This window comes from Pinus tabuliformis, chromosome 1_1 (assembly GCF_031772625.1).
Source record: "Pinus tabuliformis cultivar Carrire ecotype Pingquan chromosome 1_1, CPIR1, whole genome shotgun sequence".
Lineage (NCBI taxonomy): Eukaryota > Viridiplantae > Streptophyta > Pinopsida > Pinales > Pinaceae > Pinus > Pinus tabuliformis.
This window is the reverse complement of record NC_142297.1, coordinates 488,237,062-488,250,715: the sequence shown is the minus strand read 5'-3', so window position 1 is coordinate 488,250,715 and position 13,654 is coordinate 488,237,062. Positions and strand designations below refer to the sequence as shown.

The 13,654-nt window shown below is 40.4% G+C and overlaps 1 protein-coding gene across 2 annotated transcripts in view; it reads right to left on the bottom strand.

Moving 5' to 3' along the window:
* Positions 1-258: 258 nt before the first annotated feature.
* Positions 259-13,654, bottom strand: part of LOC149213910 (uncharacterized) — a 114,964-nt gene continuing 101,568 nt past the window's right edge. For both annotated transcript variants that reach the window (XM_089392129.1, XM_089392130.1), the window contains exons 4-8: positions 7,602-7,664; positions 7,381-7,446; positions 2,273-2,359; positions 1,562-1,655; positions 259-1,335 (exon numbers count right to left, since the gene is read on the bottom strand). In XM_089392129.1, the coding sequence (XP_089248255.1) occupies positions 590-1,335; positions 1,562-1,655; positions 2,273-2,359; positions 7,381-7,446; positions 7,602-7,664 (1,056 nt within the window). In that variant the 3' untranslated portion in view covers positions 259-589. The remainder of the gene's footprint in view (positions 1,336-1,561; positions 1,656-2,272; positions 2,360-7,380; positions 7,447-7,601; positions 7,665-13,654) is intronic.

The following is a 13,654-nucleotide window of genomic DNA, read 5'->3' as shown; positions in this document are numbered from 1 at the left end:
AAAGGCTGCCGCTAGACAGTGCACATCAGATTGAATGAAGCCAGCGATCATGTAGTAAATCCCTACTTTCCAGTAATAAAGCCTTTAAATTCAAGATCATATGGTATGACACCCTTCTAAATTTTAATGGATATACGCCATTCTTGGCAATCTTACAGTGTGCTCATATTTTGCATTGTTTAACACTTGATATAGATGGCGCCTTCCATATATACATTTCATTAAAAGCCAATCTATGAGATTTTATAGTGCATATGCTAGTCGTCAAAATTAACATTTTTGTTACAGGTCAAATAAACAATGGTCCTTACATAATCAGGGTAACTCCACTTCTCTGAAACTCAGTAGATTAACCAAGCCATTGAACTGACAAGAAAATTTTCTACCCAATAAAAGACCATGAGTGAATTGAATTTTAGTATAAGAAATGTCTCTTGGACAGACAATGGCCCAACTGCACATGCTTAAAATTCATACATATGGTAAGAGTCAGGTGAGGAAACATTTAGTGTGGAACAGCTAGATATCCACTAATTTTGTAACTGGAGTAATCCCCCTTTGCCATTACGGGTGACAGTTAAAAGATATATTAACCAGAAGCACCAGGCGGAGCACCTGATGGAGGAGGTGGGGCAGGAGGTGCACCTGGGGCACTCGGTGGGGGAGGCCGTGCCCCAGGAGCATTGGGTGGTGGTGGAGGCCGTGCCACTGGAGCATTTGGTGGAGGGGGAGGCGGAGCACTAGGCGGGGGTCCAGGAGTTGCAGTTGGACCTGAAGAGCTAGGCAGTGGTCGTGGTGGTGGAGGTGGCATCCCTGCACGTGGTGGTGGTGGAGGCATACCTTGAGGCTGCATTGACATTTGTGGTGGTGGTGGTGGCCTTACACCTCCTTGGGGTGGTGGTGGTCCCCTTGCCCAGCCAGGAGGAGGCCCCATACCCAAAGGAGGAGGTGGCCTTCCAGGAAAGCCTTGTGGTGGTGGTGGCGGCATGTTGGGTGGAGGTGGTCTTGGTGGTGGTCTGAACTGCTGCTGATGAGGTATACCCCCTGGTGGAGGCATTCCTTGTCCCTGCTGTGGGGGTTGATTCGACCATGGTGGAGGTGGCCTAGATGCATGCATTGGTGGTGGAAATGAGCCACCCTGCGGTTGTGGAGGCTGAGAGGGAGGCATTTGTCCATGTTGCAGAGGGCCATTTCCGAAAGGTGGTGGTGGGATTGGAGGATGCATATTACCATTTGCGTGTTGAGGGCCACTTGGAAGTGTTGGTGGCCCACTTGCAAACAATGTATGTGGTCTGTTCTTCTGAGTACCAGGATTGCTTGCAGCAAGCATTCGTTCTGCATCATAAAAATATTTTTTCAATAAGATAACGTCTGCAGTTAAAATAGAATAAACTCCATCCGGAGAGGCATTTCAATGTAGTAAAAAAATCAAAAATAAAATTACTCCAACCATCGATGCAATGGCAATTTGTAATAAGTTGCTTCTCACTCCTAATGGACATGAAAAGAATCCCCAACAACGGAAATAGAAACAACTAAACAGAAGGACTGGTGTCATCACCTGCGGGAGTTCCATGACGTTCTCCTTTTGTATCTTTTTTATATGCATATGATACCGTAATTTGACGATTGCAAAGATATTGACCATTCATTGCCTGCAAAATACTACAGGGTCACAGTTATCAAAAATAACAGTCGTCACAATTAAAAATAACACTAGTCAGTTCTAGTACAGTAGATGGAGTTTTGTCATCAAAACGTCAGCAATTCAACAATGTGGTAAGCCTACAGACACTCGGATCCCAAAAGCTGTATGCATGATGGGCAAGATCTGTAATGAAGGGCTATGACCTGGATTAAAAAGAGCACTTTATGCTGATATTACACCAGATCAAAGGCATGTAAATATCCACGTTTCAAAAGTAATATAAGTCATGTTCCTGTTCAAAAAAATAGATGGGATTCTGTTGTCTCTACCCTGAGTCTATGATATAAGCTGGTAACTAATATTCATTTATCTAGATCTAAATTTGAGAAATCATCCGAAGGTTATTCTCAGGTTAATTAAGTGACAGGAGCTTTTCTTTCATCATAAAATAAAATATAAAGAGAGAGAAAGAGACCCAACCACACCGTGGTTTATCAAAAAGGCAGTTGTAGCCCCATCTTAATAACTACAAATTATGGTGCATTTATGTTGCCATAAATTCAATGAATTATATCTCTGACAAAGAGCAGCTTCAAATAATGCAGTTGGAATGAAACAACATACCTCAATAGCAGCATCAGATGTCTCAAAAGAATCATAACTGACAAAGCCAAAACCTCGTGAATTCCCAGTATCAGGATCTCTCATGATCTGCAGTAAAAATGGATAGAATTATTAAATGCAATAGTAAGACCTCATAAATTCTTTCTTCACAAACAGACAGCTAGATAAATAGATTTTACTAATGCCCGGGGAGAATAAGCCAACTACTCAGAGAGATACGCCATAACAAATCAGCCGTACAGGCCCTGTGAGACAAGGATACAGTGTCCCACTTTAATCTAGAAAATTTAGTTAAAGGTTGCTGAGAGGTGAAGAAAATGGAATTTTTGTAGATCAAGCTTTTGTCAATCCAGCCTGTTAGAAGACATTAAAAGTGGAAACATCGGGAAAAAAATACAACATTCGACATGGACCAAGCATCCTCTAATTATATCTGATTGGAATAACTGAAACATGGAATAAATTAGGAATGCAAAAGTCTAAAGCAGGCCGTTAGGGCCAACAATCCTCCTTAACTTGCTGACAAGGTGAAGATCCTGTTTCACCTTCTGTGCAAACAGTTATAGCTGAGTAACTGAAAAATATACTTCAAAGTTTCCATGATACAGCAAAAATCTCGGCAGTAGTACCTTTGTACCCGGAGGCAGATATTCTGGCTGAAACCCCGGATAAACACACCGGCAGCTACACAGCTCCAATCTGCCCGACGAAACCCAACCGTCAGCCTCTCTCTAGCCCAGCGTTAGCCCAACATCACCCTGGCTTGGCCTGCATCAGCCTCTGGAGGCACTACGTGAGTCTTCTGGCCCTCTGCATCAACTACGTTGGCACTCTAAAGCACTGCGCAGCTCCTGGCTGCCTCTGCGTGTGCCTGGCTACCTCTGCATGAACCCTTGGCTACTTCTGCGTCCCTCTCCCTGGCTAATGCATTGTTCCTCCCGGTGCTATCTCTGCCTCTCTCCATCTGTATTCACTACCCCTCAACTGCAACTCCTAATCACTCTCTCAACTTTCTCAGCAAACCCAACCCCAGAAAGTCGAAATCTTGATCTCTTGGTGTGTTCTCCAAGTGACCCTCAAGCCTCCTCTTATACTTTTCTCGTTGACACATCAACGGCTGAGATTAAGTCCTTAATCAACGGCTAAGATTAGATCTGGCTTGATCCAATGACTTTTGGACCATTCTAACACAGTTTTATATTAATTCACATTAATATTTTAATTTCCCTAAGTTTAGACTTAGGAACTCCACTAAAATTATTAATTATTTTAATATCTCCCAAACTGTTTAGAATCTGCCCAAACCCTTTCTGGGTATTGGAGATCTCATGTGCCTTAGCCTCTCCACCAATTTTCGTGGCTAGAGCACATTCGATGCTACCCCAAATCAACAGCATGCACAGCGGAAAATAAATCAAAAGACAAACATATCAACCATAGAACACAAGATATACCCAAGACCACCACACTTACATGCTAAGTCACAGGACACGTCCTCCAAGGTCCCGTGTCCCGTATTTTAGGTGTCGGACACGAAAACGGCCCTAAAACATGTCCAAAACGTTTTTCATCGTGTCCTGTAAAATGTAAAACGTATTCGCCGGTTTTTGTCGTGTCCTGCATCTGGAAAACGCATATTCCGTTGATAGAAAACGTTGCCTGCATAAGCTGCAATTTTTTTTTGAAAGAAACAAATAATTTTTGAGTGGGGCAGCTTAATGATCAAGTCTATGCCCTAGTATTGATATGCTATTCATGGTAATGTTAAATTCTTAAAGTAAAAGTGACATTCTCCTTAATCTTCATTTTGATCATTTTACTTAAATTTTTAACATTACCATGAAATGACTCAAGATGTTTGAGAATGGTTCTAGCCTCATTGGATTTCATATGGAGAAAGTAGAATTTTAGATTTCATTCACAATGCAGCAGACTTATCAGTTTTTCAGGATTTCAGGATTAGGAGATTGTAATGTTTCCAGGTGACACCACCTGCCCAGGCTACCCTTGCCACCAGTAGAGGACATGGTCTACCTCCTATAGCTCCTACTTCTAGTTCATCAACTTCTAGAGCATAGCAAACTCCACTGCCAACTCCACCAGCACCAACATCTACATCTAGAGGGAAAGGGAAAGTTGTGGCATTTTCTCACAATAGGGGCAGAGGAAATCAATAGGATTAGACTTTAGTTATTTTCTTATGTTCTTGTAAGTTGTACACGAACAATGAACATTGAATATTCAAGAATCAAGACCAAGAATATCACATTCTAATTTCTAAATAGTAAATTTTGATTCTATTTAGTTTTTTAAAGTGAACTATGAACTTTGAGAAGTAATTATATTTTAATTTGATTAGATAAGCTGCAACCTGCAATTTAATATGGATAAAAAAACTATATTTCGGTATATATATATATATATATATATATATATATATTTTAATTAGATATATATAAAATGTGTCCCCCGTGTCCTGTTTCCAGGTCGTTGCGTTTCGTATTGAATACTCGTATTTATGTGTCCTCCGTGTCTCGTGTCCTCGTGTCATGTGACTTAGCTTACATGACTATCCCCTCAACCCAAGCATCCTTAAGTGAAGACAAGCCTCCATGCTAGTAAACAAGTGTGTCCATGCCATCTAGCACTCAACCCTCCCCTCCAAGATGCCCAACACTCCTCCAAAGTAAGGCATCATCCAAGCGAGCAACCAAACTCCATATGTCAGCTACATGAAGAAGTCATCAAGCTCCATAGGTCTCCAAAACACCAAGGAAGAATGCCACATGAACATCCATACAACGTCTAGCAATCAATAATCAAGTCAACTCCACAATGTTTATCAATCACAAAACAACCAAGGGCCATCCATGCACATTGTGCACCTCGCATTGCATGAAGCATCTCTATGCATGGTGTTCACTGTTAACACTTTCAAAGCAATCCCAAAGGTTTGTTGCAAGCTAAGAATGTGCCATGTGATATGCTAATTGGATTTCTAAAGTGGTAGGGGTGATATCGTATTGACACATGGCAATGATGTGGCAAAAGTGATAACATGGCACTATGACTCGCAAATATGTGGTAGGCGCTGTAGCTAACATTGTATGTAGTAATCAGTGTCAATGGCACTAACTATGCAACAAGGTATCAACTATCAACTTCTGACCACGTGATAGCTAAGGTGATGCTCTATGGTTGGGTCTACATAGCATGAGCACTCCATGTTTTTGGCGAGGGGCAAAGGGAATGCCCATTTCAAAAGAGTTGAGCTCCCTAAGAAGGACCACATGGGTCCTTTGACCAAAAAAGGAGCCACTGAAAAGGGGCTCATAGCAAGAAGAGCTTGCAAACCTTAGCAAAGAACCAAACCAAGGACTTGGGGCCAATGAAAGGTATGGAGCATAGCCTCCCTTAAAATTTCAACCTGCAAGCACAATATGCCACACAAAATATTGTTCCAAGCCAAAACAATGCCAAAAAAGAAAAAGGAAGAAAAAAAAACTCAAAAAAATGAAACAGACTTAGCCTTCTTTCTAATTGTTCTTTATTTGCTAAGAACACTCAAAGCACAAAGAGAAGAGAATATCCAAATCAGTGAGTGCCACAAAGCTGGAAGAAATTACAAATAACTCAGAACAAAGAGGCAAAAAACTTTATAAACAAAGTATTTCACTCATTTGTCCATCATTGAAGAAAAAAGAGCATATCTTGAACAAACATGTGCCTTTTCAAATGAAACAAAAGACATTTCTAGTTAGAAACAATGTTCCGAAAGCAATGGAATGGTCCATCTAACCCTTATATGCTCAAAAACTGCAGAAAGAAAACTACTCTTTGTGCATGCAAGACAACCACCAAGTCCAATCAATCTTTCATCAAATGATCCTCCATGCTATCTAAATAGACACCATGGGGCAATATAGTGTTGAAGCCATAGATCAAGTGTAAATAATATAAAGGAGATGTTGAACCATTGTCACTCACGTACAACATTATCATGAACACTGGATTATTGAAGTAAAAGGCACAATATGGAAACACACTAAAAGCACAATAGAACAAGTTGTACTTAAAGTAACTCCCAACATATTATGTATTGAGACATTGCATTACTCAATATTCTCTCTTATCTGTGTACCTTTGTCTATGTTGTGTAAATTTCATATAGTATAAGCACCACAATGAGTGAGTGAAGGCCTAGGGTCAGAATTAATTAGAGACAAACAGAGGGGATTTCTTGCATACAAATCCAAAATTGAGGGTAAGCTGACCCAAAATTAATAGTTACAAGCCAACTTGAGGTATTTTGTATTTCTTTAGAAAATGAGGTTAACTTTCATACATTGAAGTATATATATATATAAATGCAATTTGTATCCAAATATATGACGAAAACTTTTCAAGTTCCAGACAATTCAAACAAGGGACTTCAGACATATTTTCAGCTCTTCTCATCCAAATGCAAGTGAAAATGCAATATTTCATATGGGCTGCGCACTGCTAGAAGAAGGGGTAACACATACCTCCATAAAGATACCTTTTTGAATTTTCCTTTATATTATAGTTTAGATAAATGGATATCACTAAGTTTATAAAATGTATGATAGAATTTCCCATTCCCTTTACCATTTTAGGTAAAAATTTGCAACTAAGGCCACTCACACTGAATTTCAAACCCATTACTGACAAACAACCTGTACAAATATTTGTCAAAATGTCAAGATACTGTTCTGACATAACTACCAAACATAATAATAACACAATATCCGAAGTGCTGCTATTTACTTCAAATACTGTAACGTGGATGAAGACGATGACCTAAAATATAAGCTACATAATTTCTAATGCTTAGCAAACATTGCTGCACTGACTTATAGACTGGCCACATACTAAAGGTAAAAATTCCAAAGATCTGTAGAGATGCATATGTCAGTGCTCTTAGAAATCATTACATACAATGCCTGCCTCAAATACAACAGTCCTGCAATCCTTGCGAACGATTCCATTTTCTTGTAAATATAATTAAGAGTGCAATATACACCAATTCTACAATCCTGACATTCATGATCAAAACCAAAACAAATCGAAGAATTGGATATCCTGACCTTAGGATTTGTAACAATAACTCCAAATGCACTAAAAGTATCATATAGCAGCTTTTCATCCACATCCTGCAAAAGATCAGATTGGACAACATCCATTAGATGCCTATTTACACTGCAAGAGAAGCAACATAAGCATTGCCAAAAATTGAAATTCTCCTGCTTGAACTTAGAAATTCATCAAAACTATTTTTGAGATCCATTTAATCAGCAAGCAAGCTTACAGGATCAAGATTGCCAACAAATAAGTTTGCTCCGACATCCAAGCTCTTCTTATCTTGGGAAGCCTGGACGAAAATCGATGAACCACAAAGCAAACATTATTACAATTATATTTTTTTGGTACAAAAGTTTTGGTCTTCTTGAAAGAAATCTAAAAGAATCTACCATCTACAAATAACAGGCAAGAACTTTCTATGTTTCACCTCAAAGAGCACATTACAAGAAAGCACAAGCTGTATCACAGATAAATACAAAGCATGGAAATAAAGAAAGAAATGGAAATTTACTAGATACACAGATTGTGGCAAAGTCAGAAAGAAATATAAAATACAACAGTCGAGCTGTTTTTATATTAAAGCTCATATATCAACATGAATTGAGCACAAGGAATCATATGCAGTAAGCCATGAAGTACGGAACAAAATTTCTTTGGTTGTTTTAAGAACACAATACACTGATACAACTAACATGTACACAACCCATGAAAAAAAATCTTAAACTGCACTGCCAAATCTAAACAATATTTTCAGATCATGGGTCACAAAGCTGCAACAGAATTGAAATCATGGGCATGAGAATAAAATAGAGGAGGCTACAGCCATACTTGCCTGACCTTCATCAGGATTACCTCCAATAGATCCATAGCATTATTCCATAAAATAATTTTCTAGGCTTTCTAACCATCAGCCAAAATTCAAATTCCATAATGAGGGTTGACAGTTCACCACATTTACCATCCACAGATCACGGGAAAGAAATCACGGTGGTTTTCCGTGATCTGTTCGGCTTGGAAAAAAATGTGTGGGCGTGTGAAAGAAACAAGAAACCAGTAGACATAAGATTTCAGAATACCATTCAATAATTTAAATTTGGACATAAAAGCCAGAAAAAAGAGTTATTGTTTAAAGGGAACCGAACATTCTATTTCAACTTGAATTGTATAAAATTAGTGTTAGCGTTCTTCTTTTTAATATAATTTTTCATTTTAGTGACCAAGATGTCAATTGAAAACCAGCACACCAGCAGAAACGACCAAAAAGTTTGCTTAGAAGGTCAATATGCCAGCTGAAATGACTGATGTGGCATTTCAAAAATCTGAAGTGCCACTAGAACGTTTTAGAGGACCTTCACACAAGGCAATGTTTACAAAATGCATTTCCAACAACTCGGGGTGGAGTTTCCTGTAACATAGTGAGCTGCTCAAAAAAGCAACATTTGCATCTTCTTCTCCAAACTTCACACCTGCTTCCACTAACTGCTTTATCAGCACCCTTTAACTGATTTATGCGACAACATATTTTTTGTTTTGAACCAGAATAGCTGAAGAAACTTGGTGTGGTTTTGACCCAAACAACTTGTTTAACTCTTCCAATATTCTTTGCAAGGTCTTTCCATGTCAACATGATGCAACTTACAATCTGATACAGCAAGTCGAATAATTGACTTGGATCTGTCATCTCTGCTCTGCAAATAATAACATTTTAGGCTATGTGGGTTGTGTTTCAAGTTGAGATATTGGCATTGATGTCAAAACAATAAGAGATTGTTGGGAGGTCAAATGAAATAGATTGCAAGCAACAAGAGATTATTCAGTAGCAAACAGAATGCTTCATTCAAGTTAAGGGGAAGAAAAGGGAGCGTACTGATCAGAGCGTTTTTCATGGCAGTGATACAGCGCATTCCAAACAAGAACATGCATTATGAGGCCCGAAGAAATTGCCAGAATCACTAACAAAGATGGAAGCCTCATCAACTCAGAAGCTGTTGGGCAGCTTGTGCATCTAAAGAAGCTGGATAGAAGTAATGATGGTAAGAAAGGAATTGATTTGGCTTTGTGGCGTACATCCCTTGTAGGTGTGATTGCAACCACCGATCGAGATGACTGTCTCAGCCAATTTGTGCAGCTCCAGTGCTTGCCTATTTTGAATGATTGGCTTCAAGAAGCACATAAAGGAAAAACTGGAGATGCAGGCAGCCCAAAGGAGGGTGACAAAGTTGTCAAAGATTCAAGAACTCCTGTTATTATTGCAACATACACTTGATAGGCTACATGTAAATCCGGATGCTCCGAAGATATGTAATGTTGGGAAATCTGTAAACCACTTGAAAAATCACAAGAACGAGGAGATTCCGAAGGCTAGGATCCTAATTGATACATGGAAGAAACGTGTGGACGCAGAAATGAATAACAATGACACAGAAAGAAGAATAACTCTGTCAAAAGTATTATTACTAAGGTCGGCCCCTAAAACAAATTTAAACAAGTATTATAATTGATACTCAAGTTGGCTCCTCTTGAAAACATGTTGGGCCCCCTTCCTATAGACATGACGGTTCAATGTGGGCTTGAATAGTACAAATAAACAACATGTCTCCTCCATTTGGCCTTCAACTAATCGAAGGGAGACGAAAAGTGAAGCTCGGTCTGCAAAAGGAGTTTATAGGTTCATATCTCATGAACCTGGTGGGAAAGTAAAAAAGACTTAAACTCGGCCTTAGCTATGTTCTATGCTTCGAGCAATTTATTTCAATTTTCACAGTTAGATCCATTTCTTTTCCAGATTAGCAATCACATCAGCATTAAAGTAAACTGCAGATAGAACATAAACATAAATCGCAGAAGACAAGCCAAGACAAGAGGACACAAGATGTGGCGCTAGCCAGGGACAAACCCAAACGTGGGGAAACCCTTGATCAATTCTTCTTTTATGTTCTTCAATAGTTCAACAAAGAGAGAGAGAGAGACGGTACGTTTACAACAGAAGTCAACACTTTGACTTATCTAGGTAAGAGCATACATCATCTCTAAGAAGATGATACATGAGATCAGTTGAAGACATGCTACTTCAACTAATTCTCCAAGGTGACTCCTTCACCTATCGTTGTGCTGCATTTCGTCGTCATGCTGCACCTCACCAAGCTGCACTGTGCTGCACCCATCATCACTATGCTGCATCTCATCACGTTTCATTAATCATGACTGTACCGATCATTGTATTGCATTATGTGCCATTGTTGCACCATGTTGCCATCATGACCTATGTGTTGGTTGCACCTTGCTTGCTTGTTGTCCCTAGCATGCTTGTCGTTGCATGCTAGTTGTCCCTTGCATGCTAGTTGTTCCTTGCATGCTAGCTGTATCATTGCATGCTTGGTGTATTTGCTGCTAAGTACCATACAACTATCCCAATGTTAGTTAGTTGTCCCTTGCATGTTGCTCTCCTTCGGAGACAGATGCTCCGGCTGTTTCGGCAAATCTCGACAATTCTAGCAGTTCCAGTTGTTCCCAGAAGTTTTGGCATTTCCAGCTTCTCTGGCAGTTCCCGCTTTTCCAGCTTTTCTGGCAATTCCGACTTTTTCGGCAATTCCGACTTTTCCGACATTTCCGGATTTTCGTCTTTTCCGGCAGTTCTTGCTTTTCCGGCAGTTCCGAATTTTTCGGATTTTCAGGCAGTTCCGGCTTTTCCGATGGTTCCAGCTTTTCCGGCTTTTCAAGCAGTTTCGACTTTTCTGGCTTTTTTGGTAGCTCCAGCTTTTCCGACATTTCCAGCTTTTCTGGCAGTTCAAGCTTTTCCGACTTTCTGCCCTCTGGATCAGGGCAACGTTATTCCTTAGGATCTCTCCTCCTACTAAAACCCAAATACAAATAGAGAGAGGAAGAGATCCTAAGTGTGTTGAAATGACTTGAAGGTCGTCTCTATTTATACTAAAACGTTGAGCAGATGTTGGGTTTATTTGGTTGCTGGCTAACCTTGACGAATTGTCTTATAACACAAATAAATTCATAACTCCATGAATAGTTATCGAAATCAGATGATCTTTACATCAATCCTACACCTCTCGGTGATAGGGATCCAAGAAAACTATCAACTGCCATAAATAAGATGACCCACATGGAGTTTGGCCCTAGTTGCCAATTTTAACACTCCCTCTCAACTAGGGAGAACTCCATCTGTTGATCCATATGTCTGACTGTACTATCTCTGCCATCAGTGCCCTACACTGCTCTGATCTGTTGAGCTTTGCTCTGCTTTGCTTTGATCTGCTAAGCTCTGCTCTGCTCTGCTTTGCTCTGCTCTGTTGAACCATGAAGAAGAATTGATCGAGAATGTCTCATACCATTCTCTACTGATATGAAGTCAGTTTCATCTGAAGAGAGTGTGTCACATCACTCTTACTGACCCGAAGTAAGTTTTATTGATCCCAGATCAATATCACAAGAGAGTGTCTCAAACCACTCACACTGATCCCGGATCAATGTCACAAGAGAGTGTCTCAAACCACTCATACTGATCCCAGATCAATGGAGATCATCCTAGCATAGGGAGTACGTAGATACAGCGATGCGTCCATCGATAGTACTATTATGGTCCCTATCCTCATTTACCTGCTCATTGATCAGATGAGAGGTACTTCCCATGAGTCCCAGACTACATGGGTAGGATGCCTCGACAGGAGAACTAATCATCCTATCCACAGGAGAACAAATCATCCTGTCAGTGGATGCCACGGAGAACAAATCATCCTGGCCCACAAGAAACTAATCATGTTGTTCCACAGTCGCCACTGAGAACAAATCATCCTGGCCCATAGGAGAACTAATCATCCTATTCCACAGTTGCCACGGGAGAACTAATCATCCTGTTCATAGTGCACCACCAGGGGAGGGTGAGTCGCCCTATGGTTGTATGTTGCTCCAGTAAGTACCCCAAGCCCCCCAGAGCTCCCAGAGATCAATGCATGCAACATGCAGGACCCTTATAAGAAGGTCTCTCAACGACTCCAAGTCGTTCAGGAAAGTCACAGATTCGACCTTTCCCCAAGGCTTTGACAAAATGTCTGCGACCTGTACATCAGTCTCAATGCGATGGAGCCTCCTCGCTCATCGACTTACCATATTCCAGATAAGGCAGTTTCTGATGTCTATCTACTGGAGCAATCATCGAATACGGGATTCCTCAATAATCGAATCCCCCCTCTGGTTGTCACAAAGAATCATAGTGGTATTCATCATGTGTACAAACAGCTCACTTAAGAGCTTCTGCAACTATGTAGCTTCACACGAGATCATACCCGTAGCTATGTATTCGGTCTCGGTAGTGCTTATAGCAACCGACTTCTGCTTCATGCCCATCCATGATATGAAGCAGAATCCAAAAAGAACCAGCACTGAGAAGTGCTCTAGTGATCCTCCACACTGCCTGCCCAGTCAGTGTTCGAATAATCATGCAATTTCATATTTCCGGCAATGTATCTCAATCCATCAGAGATTGTGCCCTGAAGATATCTCAGAGGATTCTTGGCACCAATCTAGTGAGGCTCAACCAATATGAGCTCACCATGCTAACTCCAAAACATATGTCCGGAAGGAAGTTCACAAAGAACATCAATGCGAATGAGTTTATGAAACTCAGAGGCATTTCCCAAATCTGGTCCGACATCACTACCATATAATTTCTAAAAGTTAAGATCCTCGAGGTAGTCACAAGCTTGCAGTTTATCATTCCACATCTGGAATCCAACTCCCTCTTACTTCTGCAAATGAGAGGGTCTGCACCTGTCAGAAATAGGTCGTCCTCATAAGGTATTGGTATGAGAGGTCTATCATCCACAACCTTCGGGTAATGGTTTGGATCGCTTTCACTCCTATTGAATCTCAGCTTCATCAAACAACTATCAATCCTCTCATACTACGCCGGGGTGTTTTGCTTCAAGCCATAGAGGGCTTTCTTCCCCCTGTATACATGAGATTCCCGATCATGAATCTCAAATTCCTCGGGTTGTTCCAAACATGTGGACCTGCTACATGAGGGGAATGGTCCCCTTATAGGATTTTCCTTCGGTACTTCTCAGACATGTACCTTCATGTTCTTCTTGAATTCAGGCATCCCTATCACCATCTGACTCACATCGGGTAGGGCCCCATAGGTAGGCCTCCGTTGTTATAGATGTGGTATGTCAATTGACATGATCCCCAATGGACCATCATGCAACTTGATACAAATTGCCAACCCTGAACCCATAAGAAAAAGCATCTCTGAAAATTTTATTTTTT